A 19,320-nucleotide genomic window follows, 5' to 3' on the forward strand; every position below is an offset into this window, starting at 1 on the left:
CAGATGCGACATGAATGAGGCAGATTAAGTCTCTTCCCTCACAGAGCTTACATTCTGCTGTGGGAGACAGAGTTGTTGTTGTTATTTTGAGAGGGAGTCTTGCTCTGTCACCCAGGCTGGAGTGCAATGGCGCGATCTCAGCTCACTGCAACCTCTGCCTCCCGGGTTGAAGCGATTCTTCTGTCTCAGCCTCCCAAGCAGCTGGGATTACTGGCATGCGCCGCTATGCCCAGCTAATTTTTGTATTTTTACTAGAGATGGGGTTTCACCGTATTGGTCAGACTGGTCACAAACTTCTGACCTCAGGTGATCCACCTGCCTCGGCCTCCCAAAGTGCTGGGATTACATGTGTGAGCCACTGCCCCCAGCTGAGACAGAGTATTAATAAATTAATAAAACTAGAATTTTAGGTAGTGATAAATGCTATGATGAAATCTCTCCCATGTTTCGCAGCGTATGTTTCCTGCCAAGATATTTAGCAAAAAATGATGTGCATTTGCAATAGCAAATAGATACTCTTCTTAGTGGAGATTTTCTGGTGTCATTTTTACTTTTGTTTTTTCTTCCTTTCCTCAACCTTGGATCCATTACTTGACTCTTACCTTTTATCTATAACTTCATAGATTTGTAACTTACAATTTTTTTGCCTTTTCCTTTTTGGAAATGGTTGGGGCCAGTAGCAACTCCAGAATTTCAGTAAGGCTTAATGTGGAAACTCAGAGTGGAGGGAAGAAGTTGAAGGTCCGTTTGCATAGGACGAATGCTTACATTTAGTAAGTACATATGCTTATTGGAGATGACTTGAGTGGTGGCTTCTGGATAGAATGGGAAGGGAAAGCTTTAGCTGCCAGCACCAGGCCACTCTGGCTCTGCCCTAATTAGGTAGGGCCCTAAATACATGAACGAACAAGTGTTTCGTTTTGGCTGTTTCTTTCTGTAGATATACAGTCAAACCTGGCTCTGATGAGAGGTTCTGCCTTTTTACAGCCATTCTTTGTGACTCTTTGCGGATTGTGTGTTTTCTAGGCAGTTTCAGAGGAAGGGGCAAGTGTGCTTGTTCACTGTTCAGATGGCTGGGACAGGACTGCTCAGGTGTGCTCGGTGGCAAGCCTGCTGCTGGACCCGCACTACCGGACTCTGAAGGGCTTCATGGTGAGTGTGGCCACTGGGCCATTCCCACAGGCGGTGCCTTGACCATGGACCCCTGTTTTTGCAACTACTGGCAGCTGCTCTTTTTTTTGCCAGCATTATTTTTCTTTTAGTAGCTCAGCAAGATTAAAGGGGAAGAGATCAAATAGGCTTGGAATAAAGAGATGAATTTCTGGGACATTGAAATCATTTCAAGTCAATGCTACTGAATGACTTTTGGGACAAATATAAATTTGGTAGTTTGTAAGACAATTTTATACATCATTTGCTCATAAGTATTTCAAGTTTGAGGTACTGTGAATACATAACAGAAAACTTTTTAGAAAAAATATCTGCGGAAAAATTTTTCTATATTGTGTATGCCAGAAGTCCTTGGTAGGCAAAACTGTTTTCACTTCCAGGGTTTGTTTTTTAAGTAGTCCTTCACACCCCTGGATGAGAATACTGAAAATTTCACAGCCTTTTGTTGTTGTTGTTCTTTGCAAAATGATGAGTGTATCCTGTAGAGTTTGAACTTTTTTTTTTTTTTTTTTTTTTTTTTTTTTGAGACGGAGTCTCGCTCTGTCACCCGGGCTGGAGTGCAGTGGCCGGATCTCAGCTCACTGCAAGCTCTGCCTCCCGGGTTCACGCCATTCTCCTGCCTCAGCCTCCCGAGTAGCTGGGACTACAGGCGCCCGCCACCTCGCCCGGCTAGCTTTTTGTATTTTTTAGTAGAGACGGGGTTTCACCGTGTTAGCCAGGATGGTCTCGATCTCCTGACCTTGTGATCCGCCCGTCTCAGCCTCCCAAAGTGCTGGGATTACAGGCTTGAGCCACCGCGCCCGGCTAGAGTTTGAACTTTTTAGGTGGACATCAAAACCTAACAAGTTGCTTTCACCTACAGAGTATTGTATAGTTGCCTGGGATGGTGATGTTTTCGCTAATCTGGTGTAAGTTCCTTAAAATGAATTAACCTCTTAACCATGATTTGGTAGAAAGTGCTTCAGTGAATCATGAATCTGTGCTACCGAAGATGCTGACAAAGGAGTCCTAATGGGACGTCTTTACTGCTGGGTCTCCATTATTGAGTAGTATCAGCAACACCCTCGGACAAGAGCGAAGAGGCGGCCTCCCTCTCTGGGACGTCTTTCTTTTTTTGGAAGTGTCTGAGAACTTCCAGTGACCTGTGATAGCATTGACACCTTGAAGTCATACTCCTGCTTCAGACCCCTGCTGGACTGAGGTCAGGAGGGCTGGATTCCTTCATCTGCATTTGGAGAGTGAAGAGGTTGCCAGTCACACACTGCCCTCAGGCTCTTCTCTTGCACACATCCTTTTCCACCATCAACTCATTCTCATTGTGCCCCATTAAACTTACAACCCAAAGAAAATGTCTCGAGTTGTCAAGAACAGACTTCAGCCAGTCCATATTTCTTTGTAGGGGGAAATCTCTGGTCACTTTAGAGCACTGGGGATATTGATCAGACTATCCATATTACTTGACTAAACATTTTTTAAAATCCAGGCTGGGTGCGGTGTGTAATCCCAGCATTTTGGGTGGTTGAGGAAGGAGGATTGCTAGAGCCCCAGAGTTCGAGATCAGCCTGGGCAATATGGCGAGACCTCATCTCTACAAAAATTTTTAAAAAATTAGCCAGGTAGAGCCCACCTGTGGTCCCAGCTACTTAGGCTGAGGTGGGAGGATCGCTTGAGCTCGGGAGGTCAAGGGTGTAGTGAGCCATGATTGCGTCAGTACACTCCAGCCTATGTGACTGAGTGACATCCTGTCTCAAAAATAAATTTTAAAATATAAGACAATATAAAATGTAAAATACAAAACCAAAACAAAATTTAAAAAAAAATAATCTGGACTGCTTCAGACTTAGAAATTCATGTTAACCCTAATTTCAAAGCAGGGCTGAAGCTCCAAATATATGCCAAACCCCATCATTTTAGAATTCTTCTAATGTGTAGAGAAGATCACTGAAAAACCAACTGTTTTTTTGTAAAGAGGTTGGTAATTTACATTATACTGAGAAGCAGCATCACACATTGGCTGAGATGGGGTTTGGAGTGGAGAGAGCTGGGCTGTGAAGTGGTGTCTGCTTCCTAGTAGCATGATCTTGGGTGAATATGAAATCTCTTTCCTTCAGTTTCCCTTTCTAAAAGAGTGAGAATACCATCCCACAGTTAAATGAGATCATACGTAAAGCAATGTGAACAGTGCCTGGCACATAGGAAGCATTCAGTGGGTGGGGTTCCTGCATTTTTATACATCCGTTTACACTTACTGTTCCTATGGATGACCTTCAACTTTGCCCTTGCCACGTGCATCTCTATATCGGTGGATAATGCCTGTTCACGCATTTGCAGGTTGCTCGAGGATGGGGACTTTCTGCAAGTGCCTCTGAATTCCTCAACATTATTGGTATGTGGTCTCTTATTTTTTGTTTGCTTCTCTCCATGATATTTATATTCTTTCTTGTGTAGGTATTAATTGAAAAGGACTGGATTTCCTTTGGTCATAAGTTTAATCACCGGTAAGTAATATTTAAGACTGTTGTTTTGAATGTTTAGAATAAAAGCACTATTTCTGAAATTTTCAATTGAATATTTAGGGGAAAATATTCTTGCTTTTGAAGTTTGTGTCTTATTCAGAAAGCTAAAATTTTGTTGTATATGTCATATCATAGATAAATGAAGTTATAACTCTGATTCCTCTTGGTAACATTTGGGCAGAACTAACGTTAAATTGTTCTAGAACAGATAGAGAATGCTTGTTCATTAGTTGTCCTAGTGAGGATCAGCCCTCCCTTCCTCCTGCCATTCGCATGTGACTTACTAAATTATTCCATTTTAGAAGTCCAGAGATTCACTTTAAGCTGCAAGTTGTGAACTGCCTGTGGAAGAGTTTCTCTTTGATCTTCTATAATCCTAAGGCATTTGTATCAGAGTGCATTTTGTCCCAGATGTCTCTGGAGAGGTGATGAAGGCTTCAGAGCCAGATATGTCCAAGTCTAGATCTAGGCCGTGGTATTCACTGTCTGACCTTTGGTCTCTCATCTGTGGAATGGGGATGCCTTCTTTTCACAGGGTTGTAGCATGGATATTTAAAAAATGTAACTAGGCCAGCTGCAGGACTGACCTGTGTAGTAGGCTTTCAATAACTACAAGCTATTGCTTTTGGAGCCACCAGCCTCCTTTTGTCAGTGTTGATGATGCCTGTACTGTGCTCTGGCGTTCTCTACTCTTTGAATCTTAAATGGTATAGCTGTACTTAGTTTAGTCTTTGGTGATAAAATTTAAATTTAGGCAGCAAGTTTCATTAGATAGTTTGATACATATTTTCAGATGTTTTACTGTGTTTTGGTAAAATTCTAAATGCATGCAACTGCTCAAGTATATTTTTGTAGTTTTTTGCTTTTAGCATGAATCGATCACTAATTCTGTGATTTTCAGGAAGTCTATTTTTATAATTTTTTCCAGGAAAGCATAGGAACTCCATTTACAAATGAGAAAATTAAAGCACTCAATTATTAGATAAACTTCTTAACATGGCATTATTTTCAGTTTGGGGTTCTATTAATATTATATGCTAGGCAGTTAGGATCTTCAAGATAGGAGACAGATGACAGAGAGAATATGGAAATGACTGAAGATCAGTTAGATAATTGATGACAAAAAAATATTAATATTAGGCAACCCTTTTTAAAGCTACTAAACGTGAGAAACTGTAACATCTGAGAAGTTTCTAGACAATTTCCAATGTTCCCTCTCTTGGGAAAACTCTGCAACTGATCATTGCTTATTTCTCTTCCTCAAGGTGATGATCCCTTACTAACATGAGGTTCTATATTGTTATTTTGTCTTTGATGACACCAAAACATCCTATTGGATTCTCTGTAAAACTCGCACAATAGTGTAAAGGGCTAAGGAGTCATTTTAAAATCAATACACATTTGAGGAAGAAGATTCTGATGTGCTCTTGAAAAGCAAAGCAAAGGAGATAAATATACATGTGGAATCTGTGGTCACATGGAGATAAATCATGTGACAAGCTTTAACTGCTTTCAAAATGGGAACATTCCTGGCAACTTGGGAAACCACTATTTTTTTCAAGTTGTCTTTCTTCCTCATCCCTTCCCAACTAGACAGTGCAAAAAATGAAGAGCCCTAAAGTTGTGTGGACTGATAAAGTGCAACATTTATTTTAGAAGTTCTAATGTACTTTTAAGGAATCAATTTAAAAATGCCTTTTCTGTGGGAAGTGTTTTCGGATTTTATTTCTTACACTAACACTTTCTTTTGTAACTATAACATGAACACATCCCTTCTATCTAGACCTTCACTACAAAGTGGCTCTGGAAATTTGAATTTAAAAACTTACGTTTCTACTTTTTTTTGTTATTGCAAGTTTGTAAGGTAAGATTTATTTAGTAACTAGGGCTGCTTTTATGATTGTTCTTGCATTTATGGCTTTCTAATTTAAAAATAAATCTGCCTTAAAAAGGCTCTAATGCTTTGTTTTATAGGTATGGCAATCTAGATGGTGATCCCAAAGAAATCTCTCCAGTTATTGACCAGTTCATTGAGTGTGTCTGGCAGTTAATGGAACAATTTCCCTGTGCCTTTGAGTTCAATGAGAGGTTTCTGATTCACATTCAACATCATATTTATTCCTGCCAGTTTGGAAACTTCCTATGTAACAGCCAAAAGGAGAGACGAGAACTCAAGTAAGTGTTTTGGTGTTTAACTTTTATTTAAAGATTTTGGTGACTGAGAATTTTAGATGGTCTTTCATAATTTTGAAGACTTTTTTCATTTAGTCACATATCTATACTGACAGATTAAGGTTATTTTCTTTTTCCTGGCATCATTTCAGAAATGGTTTAAATGTCATCAACTGACAGATACATACAGTTTCATTTTTCCCCTCAGTTTCTGCCTGATATACACAGACAGCTTGATAGACTTGATGCACGAATACCGAAGAGGAATTTTCTGGAGTCAGAAAAAGTGGTTTTTGCATTTGAAAGGAAAAGGTTAGATACCTTTGGTGGCTATGCTACCATAATAAAAACTGCAAATTTAATTGGGAAAGCAAATATAAAACTAAAGCCATCACTTATTCAGATTAAAACTGTATTGCTTTATCCAAGGGTAAAAGTAGCTAAAATGTGGACTTTAAAATAAGTGATAGTAAAAAACTTAACAATAAAGCGATTTAGGCAGTATAAATGAGAGAACATTTTTTAAATTTTCATAAAATGAAATGATTTTAACTCTGGTGTATACAACATTATCAGATTTAATCTGGGGAATGATCAGTTCAAATGAAATGGACTCCAGTGGTTTTATACTGAGTTGAACATAAAGAAAATTAGTTTTTGTAGTGGATACTAGTTTGTTTTCTCTAAGGAAGCTCAAGTGTGATTCCTGGCAAATGGAGACGATTTTAGAAGGAGCAGAGTGTATCATTTAGGGTCACCTGTTTTCCTATACAGTTTTGTGGTTTCTTGTATCTGACTAGCCAATTCTAAGAGTATCTGCTTGGGTCTGAATATGGCTTTTCCACTTACTAGCTATAGGACTTTGGGAAACCACTTTCTCTATTCCTCAGTTTCCTCATCTGTAAATTAAGACATATCTCACAGCAATTCAGTGAGGATTAAATGAGAGAAAACATGTGAAACACTTAGAATTGTGTCTGACAAATTATAAATGTCCAATGACTATTTGGGGGAAAAACTTCCCCCAAAAGAACAGCTTAAAACACACACACACAAAAGGAACAAACAAACAAACCACTTAAACGAATCGAACACCTTGTCAAGGCCAGTACAGATGGTGGTGAAGTTGAGATTATTACAGTGTTCTCCCTCTGTACCATGAAGCCACCAAGATGATACATTTACCTGCTGTCGAACAGACACGTGGTTTTCAGGTTACAATTATTAGTTCCTTTCCAGCTTTAATATAACATATCTACTCTGTGTAAACACCAAAATAGGTCATTTAGAGACTTATTTTCTTTATAAAACAGGATTCAAGAAAGAACATATTCATTATGGGCTCACCTGTGGAAGAATCGGGCAGACTACCTGAATCCTCTGTTTAGAGCTGATCACAGCCAGACTCAGGGAACCCTTCATCTCCCTACAGCACCATGCAACTTCATGTACAAGTATGTAAACCCTTGAGAACTTTGTAGCTATGGTATGAACTTGGATTTTGGTACCGTTTAACAATCAGAGGTCAAAATTTATGAAACACTGATCTTTGAGGCTTTTGTTGGACACAGAAGATACCAGAGGGAGATGCTTACTCAAGCATCTGATCTGGTATTTTTGCCAGTGTCTCCTCTGCCTCTTTATTCCTCCTAATTGTGGAATTTTCTTCAGGAGTGGATGTTTTATAATAATGATATCATAAAAGGTAAGTTCCACCATATTAGCCAGGATGGTCTCGATCTCCTGACCTCGTGATCCGCCCGTCTCGGCCTCCCAAAGTGCTGGGATTACAGGCTGGAGCCACCGCGCCCACAGAGCGAGACTCCGTCTCAAAAAAAAAAAAAAAAAAAAAAAGGTAAGTTCCAATTTTTTAAAAAGCAAATGAAAGAGAATAACGCACATGCCTTAAGTCAAATGTGGAATCACAAGTTTCAACAGTGATCATGACTTATTAAGGTTGGAGCAAAAGTAACTGTGGTTTTTGCCATTAGTTTAAACAACAAAAAGGCAAAAACTGCAGTTACTTTTGCACCAACATAATACCTTGCCTTTTTGTCTCCACTGAATTAAGTCCTAGTGGAAATACTTCCCTTGTGGAAATTACGTTAAGAGTGTATGTATCATGATGGGGAGAGCAGGGTGGCATCCTACAGGTTCTACTAGGTATGTGCTAGATAAATATGTTTTTTCCCTTGGCTTCCTTGCTAGGCTTGTATAATATGAAAAAACTCAAAGGTCAACAACAACAAAAAAACTCACGCAGAATAAACAGAAACCCCATCTCTTTCTTCCTACTCACTCCCAACACAGACTTGATGGCTTTTCTTCCTGTATAGATTTCATTTCTCAAGGTTTTTTTCCCTCAATTATTTCAATCTAATTATTTCCTCAGAATTTATAGCAGAATATTCCATCATACTAAACAAAAGCCTCCATAGTGCACGTAAAACAAGTGTTAAGAGCTGTTGAGATATGAACAATTGGATTGCAACTGATTTATTATTAACAGCTAGTCAACACATATTTTACTGAGGAGCAAACACTGTTCTGGGCACTGCAGATAAAACAATGACACCAAGTTCTTGGCCTCAAAGTACTTTTCTACATAAATAGTGGGTCTAAGGATAACTCTATGATAACACCATTTTTCTCATTTGCACTCCAGTATGCTTTTCTGTGTAGGATAAAAAGGGATTTATTGGTCGGGCGTGGTGGCTACCACCCGTAATCCTAGCACTTTGGGAGGCTGAGGCAGGTGGATCACCTGAGGTCAAGAGTTCGTGACCAACCTGATCAACATGGTGAAACCCCGTCTCTACTAAAAAATATATAAACTTAGCCGGGTGTGGTGGTGCATGCCTGTAATCCCAGCTACTTGGGAGGCTGAGGCAGGAGAATCGCTTGAACCCGGGAGGTAGAGGTTGCAGTGAGCCAATATCACACCACTGTACTCTGGTTTGGGTGACAAGAGTGAAACTCTGCCATAAAATAAAAAGAGGGGTTTATTACAAATGTAGATGTCAACTTTTAGTGGTAGTGATAAAAAAGATAAAAGCTGCAAGTTGAAGATTCCCTTTGTAGCTGAAAGATTCTAAATATACAATTTCTTTTTTTTTTAAAAATGTATTATTATTATTATTATTATACTTTAAGTTCTAGGGTACATGTGCATAACGTGCAGGTTTGTTACATGTGTATACTTGTGCCATGTTGGTGTGCTGCACCCATAAATACACAATTTCAAAGTTCAAAACTAACAGCCATTTTCTTAAAAGAAAATGGTTACATGTGCTATTTCAATTTCAGAAAAATGTATTCTGTGTTTTCTAATTCATATATACAAGTAGACTTTTCATAAACTTACTCTCCCCAAAGGCATTTGCTGACCCAAGGAAAAAAACATCAACATGAAACTATTACCTTAAGCAGTGGCTTTTTTGAGGCTGAAATTTGCATTCGGTTATTATTAAGACTGTGGTATCACAGATAACTTAGAAGATTTGAAATGTGAATTTTCAGATTGTGATAAGGTGGTAATGACGCTTTGCCGTCCTTTCCAGGTTTTGGAGTGGAATGTATAACCGCTTTGAAAAAGGGATGCAGCCCCGACAGTCAGTCACAGATTACCTGATGGCAGTGAAGGAGGAAACTCAGCAGCTAGAGGAAGAACTAGAGGCCCTGGAAGAAGTAAGACATACTTGCTTTGTTAATCTATTTTCTGTGCTTATTTCTAGAAGAGCAAGGCTTCATGAAAGCCTCTTAAGATTCAGTGCAACACAACCATTTCTCATGTTTAGCCAGTAGAACACCTGAAACACAACCCCATCCAGGTGAGGACTCAGATAACCGAAGCCCAAACCTAGGCATTTAATGCATTTCACACATCTGGCTTGTGGCTCAGTTCCACAAATTTTTGGTTGTGCCTTATTTTTAGGTTAACTTTTTTGATTACTGTTATTTGGGAGTAGTAAAATTAAATCTTTCTGGCAAAGTGAAAAAGTAAAAGAATAAAATCAAATATATGTACTTATAAAGATCTTTCTCCACTTTTAAAAATTATGTAACTATTATATTAATCTATAATTGGTAATAGGGGAGACTGACTATAAAGTCTATCCTTTGGCTTCTAATAACTTCCCTATACTTGGACAGGGAGGTTATAATAAAATGCTTTTCCTAATTGGATAACTTTGTTTCCAGCGGTACTACTGTAGTTTATGAAAATCTTAGGATTCTGTTAGTCTATTCCAGCAGTCTGGCTCTTTAAAACTGGCTCTTCATTATTACAAAGTCAAAATTCCTTAGGCTAGCATTTGAGATTTTCTCTTTTCAACTTTATTTTCCATGCTAACATTTAACGGTTTCTGCTGCTTATATACAATTTAGACCTTCCTACGTTTGTGTTTTTTCCTCTCACTGTCCCTCCACCTGCCAGGAATGCTTACTAGCCATGAGCAGAATGTCCAAGTTTAAATCTTTCACAGTCCTGTTAAAATGTTCCTTCCTCCCTGAAACTTAGTCTGTTCTCTTACTTCTAACTTTACCACTCCATCCCTCTTCAAGAACTTTTGCCTTTCTGAAATTCTTACATTGCATGAACTCTGCCTCTCTCTGCTCCACTACTCCATGTTTCTTAGGGCTGGGTCTGTATTTATCTCTGTTCCTCACACTGCCCAGCACAGCGCTTTTGCACATAACCCAAATGAATGCTTTTTGAATGACTACATAATACTTGATCTTCTAACACCTCCTCTAACTTCAAAACACGAAATCTGGTGAAATGTACTCTGAACCCAGGTGTTCATGACATGAATGGAAAAACAAAATGTGGTATATCCATGTAATGGAATACTCTTCAGCCAGAAAAAGGAATGAAGTACTGATACATGCTATACCATGAATGAACTTTGAGAACATAGGCTAAGTGAAAGAAGCCAGATACAAAAAGCCACATATTGTATTATTCCATTCTCAATTTATATAAAACATCTAAACTAGGCAAATCCATAGAGATAGAATGTTGATTAGTAGTAGCCAGGGGCTGTGGGGAGATAGGAATGGGGAATGACTGTAATGAGTATGGGGTTTTCTTCTGGCAGGGTAGGTGATGACAGTATTTTACAATTACTAGTGCTCGTTGCACAACCTTGTGAATATAAAAACCACTGAACTGTATACTTTGAAAGGGTGAGTTTCATGGTAAGTGAATTGTAAAAGTGTAAAAGTCAGATGATAAACACTTCATTCTTGATTTCTAAAAAATGTTTTTTGAGTTCATGGGATGAGAATCACCACGTGAAACCATGTAGGTATAGAAAGGAGGGAGACTAGGGCTCACTGGGTGCTTCAACTGTGCTCTATTGTTTAAGATTATAGAAAACCTATGTCAAGGCAGGTATTATCCTTACATTAGAGATAAAGAAAGCAGGCCCCACAGGTTTTGTCCAAGGTCGTAAAGCCCAGGTTTGAACTCACATCCCTCTGAGTCCCATGTTCTTAACATTATACCCACTTGGGAGGTAACAAATGCTAAAGGCATGCATATATAGAAAAAGATAAATTATTCATGATTTTTTCCCCTGAAATTGTTATTTCTTTCTTAGAGGCTGGAAAAAATTCAGAAGGTCCAGTTAAATTGCACTAAGGTGAAGAGTAAGCAAAGTGAGCCCAGCAAGCACTCAGGGTTTTCTACCTCAGACAACAGCATAGCCAACACTCCCCAGGATTACAGTGGGAATATGAAATCATTTCCATCCCGGAGCCCTTCACAAGGCGATGAAGATTCTGCTCTGATTCTAACCCAAGATAATTTGAAAAGTTCAGATCCAGATCTGTCAGCCAACAGTGACCAAGAGTCCGGGGTGGAGGACTTGAGCTGTCGGTCTCCAAGTGGTGGTGAGCATGCACCAAGTGAAGACAGTGGCAAGGACCGCGATTCTGATGAAGCCGTGTTTCTCACTGCCTGAAGTTTCCCTTTGGAGTCCCAAAGTAAAGGACACACAAGCAACACTTACAAAAAGAAGGGAACAAGGTAGTTTATCATAAAAACAAGAAATGGTACATGTCATTGACAACTATTTTAATGCAGCTATGAAAAGGGAAAAAAGTGCCCAGTTCTTGATTTCTTAGATACTGAAGAGGATGTAGAATTTTATTTATCAAATATAAGGAAAATTATTCACCATTTTGAAGCTCATCCTAGACTATGAAAATTTTATTCACTGCAGAGCAATTACTTCTGTCATTACCTGAAGTGATCAGTATATATCTTCCTTGTCATAGCATGCATCCCTCAAAAAGCCTCCACTCCTTTCCCTCACATCTGTGATCATCATCAATCTTATGATTCACTTCCAGATGCATATTTTGTGTTTTCTAAAGCATCTGACGTTATCTTCCTTTTTGACCCTCTTACACATATTTCTAAAAACAGGCACATGGTTGAGATGGACCCTTTTTGGTTAATAGATATATTCCTAAGGAGCTTTTAATTGCTTATCTTTCAGGAATAATCATCACTTTAACTTTTCCTGAGATCATATATTTTGAATTGTTAGAATAATTGTGTTGCCTTTCTCTGAGATCTAGAGTCTGTTTCTCCTCATAAAATGTTAAACCTTGTATCTCACTTTTTCTCTAACACTAATTTAATAGCTAACAAGGTAGAAGCAACATTCATTCTCTTGGTCTTGTATATGAATTTAAATATTAGCTTTCTCATAATAACCTTTTATTACTATTGTAGAGACTACACTATCGACAGTGTGGGCCAGCCGCCAGCCTGATCTCAAAGTATAACATTATAAAGTTAGTAGGGTAAAACATACGTGAGGGAAAATCCAGTTTCAAAGAACTAGAGAATTGGGTTGTCATGTCTGTTTAATGAAGGGAATAGGTTTTGTAATCTATTATTTTAGAAATTATGTAACTCGCTAACATGGTTTAATTAACATTAGTAACATCTCATGACCACTGACTGCTGAAAGTTCTGAAAATAATTTTTTTTTTTTTTGTAAAACTGCACATTTGAGGGAGAGTTCCTCCCCTGTCTTATGAGTAAAAAAAAACTTCACTAGGCGACCAAAATGAAACTTAGTGGAGAAAAGTGGCCATGTTTGGACAGAAATAAATGGTATTCACACTGTATGGTTTTAATATATTAGTACATTCTAGAATGTAAAGGATTAATTTAAACTTTACATCAATATTTTGAATACGTGAATTTTTTTATGGGAGAATGTATTACATTTCACTGAAATGACGACAAAGTAAAGAGGGCAAGAAAGCAACACTGCTAATCTCTCTAGTATGAAAGATTTGGAGGGAGTGCTGCAATATATATAAATGAAAAAATGTAATTGTGTTCATCATATTTAAAAATAGAATCTATTAGAGAACTGTGATATAAAAGTACTGTTAATGTAAAAAATAAAGCAAGTGAATCCTTTTAGAATATAAAATTTGGGCATTCTCTGCTGAGCAGTTCCCAAATTAAGTACAAGGAATGTTTATTCATTTTCTGCAGTATACTGTATGTAGTAGGGAATACCTTGCTAAAAGGAAACTTAGGATATATTGGTAATGGCTTTCACATTTTTATAACATAACTCACTTCACAACCTTTTTGGAGCTGTCCACTCTTAGAAACTCTGTTGCCTAATATTGAGGATGCGGCTTTAATTTCTTCCATGTGGCAATGTATGTCTATAAAAACAATAAAAAATTTTAAAAAAATGACAGAGTATGCCAAACAGCACTATGCATTTATTTGAAAAGCAAATAGTATAAATATTTGATGTTTTAAAATGCAGTTTTTAATATGACATCTTCCACATCAGTCATAAACTTTTAGTCCCCTCAACTTTTTTACAAGACATTATAATTTATGTAACATGTTTGTCTACTTATTAGAAGTTAACCTAGCACTGAGATTTATATAAAATGTTGCATTTATTGCTTATTAAAACTTTACTTTCAGATGCTTCAAAGAGCATGGCTAACCCAACGAGACTAAAATATCTAATAATCAAACATTTATCAGGAAGTGTTTTATTGAGAGCAGTGGTTTAAAGCATAGGGAATAATCCAGTATAAAATTGATTTGAGGCATATTACTTCCCATTTAGTAATATTTAGAACGCAAATATTTTTTAAATTTGATATTAAATGAGTAAGAATTTTGACTATGACCCAGAAAATCAGTAACTGAACTTTTTATAGAATGGAAGGTGACGATAGAGACAGAAACCGTAGAATAAATTTTTATTCTTTAAGAGCACATTAGTTTACTTTCTTCTAAAAATGAATCTGAGCTGTCCTTCAATTTAAGCATATATATGTGTCATGCACCCTCTATTCCAATATCTCAATTTATGCCTAGAAATTTCTTTCAACTTTGAAGTGGGTCTCTTTAATTTATATCTCACTGATTTAGAATTTTCTTCTATTTTGAGATATTAACCATTAAATTTCCTCCTATGACAAATTCCTACACTGATTAGTAACTCCTAAGTATTCCTCTCTAATTCTGATTTCCATCTCATTTTTCCTGTGGCACTGCTTCTCCAATGTGGCCAATTCATAAGAAAAAATATATAGCCATAAAATTAGAAAAAATGGTCACTTAATCTCTGTTGCAAAAACAGAACCCACATTCATACGGGCATATTCAAATGCAGATTCTTTTCATCCTGGGTGACATATATAACCTTTATGTGAACTGATTTATCTATTTGTTAAATGCAGATAATTGTAATCTAACTGTTTAATGACTGGGTTGTAACAAGGTTATCTAATGAATGAATTTTGAAGGAGAACCTAAGCTGTGTTAACTGGTATAGAATGAAACTGGCATAATAGTTCAACTTAAAAAAAAACACAGAGATGAACTACTCATGTGATTATGTAGAAGATATTTACTCCGTAAGAAAATGTTTCGGGTTTTTTTTGTTTGTTTTTGGTGAAAAGGAAAGCAGATAAGCATCTAAGCAATATTTATCTTTGTATAGTATTTCCACAGTGCCTTATTCTTAGTAGGTACTTAATCAAATAGATAGATCAAATGAATTAATCAAATGAAGGGCTGTGGTATGCTCCTCCCTTGTTATGCGATACACCTGATTTCTAGGAACCTGATTGTTGGCAAAAGATTGAGACTATTATTCCATTGCTGTAATTGCTGGGAAAATTAAGCTGTGGTGGCCAGTGCAGTAAGGAAAGGTTTCTGAATACCCAAAAGACTATCATAAATTTGAAACACTCTTGCCTCAGTTATCTATAAATCAGGAGTAATAATTATTCCTTCCTCATCTGGTCATTTTGAAGATTTAACAGCATGCCCTTAGCACAGTGCCAGGGAGACAAGGAGAGTTATTTTCTGTATCCAACATTATATCTTAGTCCACGTGAATACTTGTCCTCCACAAACAGACTAAATATTAAGCATGTTTTAATTCCAACAAAATAATTTTGTTTTTCCTATAACTTTATTGCCAAAAACATGTACAGGAAGAACTGAAAAATATAAAAAAGAAAATCTATATTGTATGCTGGTGGTGGGAAGACAAATCATACTGGGATGACATTTAAGCGAAATTATGCATTAGTCTGTTGTGTACTTTAGATGGTACCTTACCAAGCCGGAGCTACACAGTTCACGGCATTTTCCTGTATGAGCTTTTAGGACTACTCAAGAAATATGTTAATTTTGTGACACGGTATAGAAGCAAATTGCTGAACATAGTACACAAGAACACTCAATTAAATTCATTAAAAATCAGGATTGCCTAAAAATTAAATTTTATTTATTACTATAGCTTTTCTCTTAGGAAAAGCTAACTCACAGTAAAGGTCAGAAAAGTTCATTGACTTTTTTGTGTATAGATTTACTGTTTATTAACATTAGGAATTTAGGAAACCTATCCAGCCACAAACCTACCAGGTACTTATTTTTTTAAAAATTAGCATGAGAGTTTGTGTTGGACTGGTTTAAATGAAAGGCAACTTTTTTTTTTCTATTAGATAAAATATTTACTTGTATTGCTTCTTAAATGCATCTTTAGTTTTAAAAATGAAACAATATATAAGAATAGCTGGTTTATTCTTTTGATTTATTGTAGGTATTAAAAGTTTCTTTTGTGAGATGGCACATAGGCAGGTTTGGTGTTTCCTAATACTATGAATATCTTAAATTGCTTTTGAAAGTTTTATCCAGAAAGAAAGAAAAATAAGGGTTTCCTCACAGTTGAAAATAGTTTTTCAAAAAAGGTTAAGAGGAAAAAAATCTAAATACCACTCTTGATAAAGAAATGGAGCTTCAAGTTAAAAATACAAATTTAAATGAAGTTTTATAAAATATTAAAAACTAGCTAAAATTACATGCATAGGCATTTAATCAAGGTAAGAGGAACAGCAGTGGAACTTAAATATGATAGGATTTATCAACAATAAATAAACATTTCAGTGCAAATAGTGCAGAAAAATTTCTCAAAGTAAAGATCATAGCAATCATTCTAATCTGTACAAAATCAGTCTCAGTTCTGTATACAATCTATACAGGATATCTGTGAATTTAGCCACTGATGAAATGCCAGTTTGCAAACCATAAATATAAAATGGTGTTTAGTTTTGTGTCCCATTCCTCTCTTGGCAGTTCATGTTTCCAGGAAAATCTAGAAATAAAACAATAAAAAAAAGCCTTAAGATTTAAGAAGATAAATACGTATCTCTTTAAGTTATCTTCCAATTAAGATTTGCCCATAGTGGCTCCCAGGCAAGATGGCCGAATAGGAACAGCTCCAGTCTGCAGCTCCCAGGGAGACCAACACAGAAGGCAGGCATTTCTGCATTTCCAACTAAGGTACCTGGTTCATCTCATTGGGACTGGTTAGACAGCGGGTGTAGCCCACAGAGGGTGAGCAGAAGCAGGGTGGGGCGTTGCCTCGCCTGGTAAGCGCATGGGGTTAGGGAACTGCCTCCCCTAGCCAAGGGAAGCCTTGAGGGACCATGCAGTGAGGGATTGCGCTATCCAGCCCAGATACTACGCTTTTCCCATGGTCTTCGCAACCCGCAGACCAGCCGATTCCCTCAGGTGCCTACACCACCAGGGCCCTGGGTTTCAACCACAAAACTAGGTGGCCGTTTGGCCAGACACTGAGCTAGCTGCAGGAATTTTTTTTCATACCCCAGTGGTGCCTGGAACGCCAGCCAGAGAGAACCTTTCACTCCCCTGTAAAGGGGGCTGACGCCAGGGAGCCAAATGGTCTTGCTCAGCGGATCCCACCCCCATGGAGTCTAGCAAGCTAAGATCCACTGGCTTGAAATTTTCACTGCCAGCATAGCAGTCTGAAGTTGACCTAGAACATTCGAGCTTGGTGGGGGAAGGGGCATCTGCCATTACTGAGGTTTGAGTAGTCCGTTTTCCCCTCACAGTGTAAACAAAGCCTCCGGGAAGTTCGGACTGGGTAGAGCCCACCTCAGCTCCACAAAGTCACTGTAGCCAGACTGCCTCTCTACATTCCTCCTCTCTGGACAGGGCATCTCTGAAAGAAAGGCAGAAGCCCCAGTCAGGGGCTTATAGATAAAACTCCCATCTCCCTGCAACAGAGCACCTGGGGGAAGGGGCTACTGTGGGCACAGCTTCTGCACACTCAAACGTTCCTGCCTGCTGGCTCTGAAGAGAGCAGCAGATCACCCAGCACCGAGTTCTAGCTCTGTTAAGGGACAGACTGCCTCCTCAAGTGGGTCCCTGTCCACCGTGCCTCCTGATGGGGAGACACCTCCCAGCAGGGGTCGACAGACACCTCATACAGAAGAGCTCTGGCTGGCACTTTGCAGGTGCCCCTCTGGGACAAAGCTTCCAGAGGAAGGAGCAGGCAGCAATCTTTGCTGTTCTGCAGCCTCCACTGGTGATACCCAGGCAAACAGGATCTGGAGTAGACCCCCAGCAAACTCCAGCAGACCTGCAGAAGAGGGGCCTGTTAGAAAGAAAACTAACAAAAAGAAAGCAATAGCATCAACATCAACAAAAAAGATGACCACGCAAAAATTCCGTCTGAAGGTCACCAACAGTAAAGACCAAAGGTAGATAAATCCATGAAGATGAGGAAAAACCAGTGCAAAAAGGCTGAAAATTCAAAAAACCAGAATGCCTCTTCTTCTCCAAAGGATCACAACTCCTCGCCAGCAAGGGAAAAAAACTGGACTGAGAATGAGTTTGATGCACTGACAGAAGTAGGCTTCAAAATAAAACTCCTCAGAGCTCAAGGAGCATGTTCTAACCCAATGCAAGGAAGCTAAGAACCTATAAAAGGTTAGAGGAGCTGCTAACTGGAATAACCAGTTTAGAGGAGGACATAAACGACCTACCTGATGGAGCTGAAAAACACAGCACAAGAACTTCATGAAGCATACATAGTATCAACAGCCAAATCGATCAAGTGGAAGAAAGGATATCAGAGACTGAAGATCAACTTTATGGAAAAAAGCGTGAAGACAAGATTAGAGAAAAAAGAATGAAAAGGAATAAACAAAGCCTCCAAGAAACATGGGACTATGTGAAAAGACAAAACCTATGTTTGATTGGTGTACGTGGAAGTGACAGAGAGACTGGAACCAAGTTGGAAAACACACTTCAGGATATCCAGGAGAACTTCCTCAACCTAGCAAGACGGCCTAATATTCAAATTCAGGAAACATAGATAACAGCACAAAGATACTCCTTGAGAAGAGCAAACCCAAGACACATAATTGTCAGATTCACCTAGGCTGAAATGAAGGAAAACATGTTAAGGGCAGCCAGAGAGAAAGGTTGGGTTACCCACAAAGGGAAGCCCATCAGACTAACAGCAGATCTCTCTGCAGAAACCCTACAAGCCAGAAAAGAGTGGGGGCCAGTATTCAACATTCTTAAAGAAAAGAATTTTCAACCCAGAATTTCATATCCAACCAAACTAAGCTTAATAAGTGAAGGAGAAATAAAATCCTTTACAGACAAGCAAATGCCGAGGGATTTTGTCACCACCAGGCCTGCCTTACAAGAATTCCTGAAGGAAGCATTAACTATGGAAAAGAACAACCGGGGCTAGCCACTGCAAAAACAAACCAAAATGTAAAGACCATCAACACTATGAAGAAACTGCGTCAACTAATGGGCAGAATAACCAGCTAGCATCATAATGACGGGATCAAATTCACACGTAACAATATTAACCTGAAATGGGCTAAATGCCCCAAGTAAAAGGCACAGACTGGCAAATTGGATACAGAGTCAAGACCCATCAGTATGCTGTATTCAGGAGACCCATTTCATGTGCAAAGACACACATAGGCTCAAAGTAAAGGGATGGAGGAAGATTTAACAAGCAAATGGAAAGTGAAAAAAAGCAGGGTTGCAATCCTAGTCTCTGATAAAACAGATGTTAAACCAAGAAAAATCAAAAAAGACAAAGAAGGGCATTACATA

General features: G+C 38.3%; 2 protein-coding genes across 8 annotated transcripts in view; one reads left to right on the top strand and one right to left on the bottom strand.

Annotated features, from left to right (window-relative positions):
- LOC105463740 (myotubularin related protein 7) overlaps positions 1 to 13,614 on the top strand; it is a 115,454-nt gene extending 101,840 nt beyond the window's left edge. For both annotated transcript variants that reach the window (XM_011711012.3, XM_071068587.1), the window contains exons 9-14: positions 1,027 to 1,152; positions 3,619 to 3,668; positions 5,661 to 5,861; positions 7,172 to 7,312; positions 9,419 to 9,545; positions 11,462 to 13,614. In XM_011711012.3, coding sequence (XP_011709314.1) covers positions 1,027 to 1,152; positions 3,619 to 3,668; positions 5,661 to 5,861; positions 7,172 to 7,312; positions 9,419 to 9,545; positions 11,462 to 11,824 — 1,008 coding nt within the window. In that variant the 3' untranslated portion in view covers positions 11,825 to 13,614. The remainder of the gene's footprint in view (positions 1 to 1,026; positions 1,153 to 3,618; positions 3,669 to 5,660; positions 5,862 to 7,171; positions 7,313 to 9,418; positions 9,546 to 11,461) is intronic.
- The window catches only part of LOC105463739 (VPS37A subunit of ESCRT-I), a 53,482-nt gene continuing 47,764 nt past the window's right edge, over positions 13,603 to 19,320 (bottom strand). For 5 of the 6 annotated variants that reach the window (XR_976488.3, XM_011711010.3, XM_011711009.3 and 2 more), the window contains one exon: positions 13,603 to 16,528. The gene's annotated coding sequence lies outside the window, so the exon portion shown is untranslated. The other variant, XM_071068588.1, reaches the window with a different exon arrangement.

Source organism: Macaca nemestrina, chromosome 8, assembly GCF_043159975.1.
Source record: "Macaca nemestrina isolate mMacNem1 chromosome 8, mMacNem.hap1, whole genome shotgun sequence".
In the NCBI taxonomy this organism is placed as follows: domain Eukaryota; kingdom Metazoa; phylum Chordata; class Mammalia; order Primates; family Cercopithecidae; genus Macaca; species Macaca nemestrina.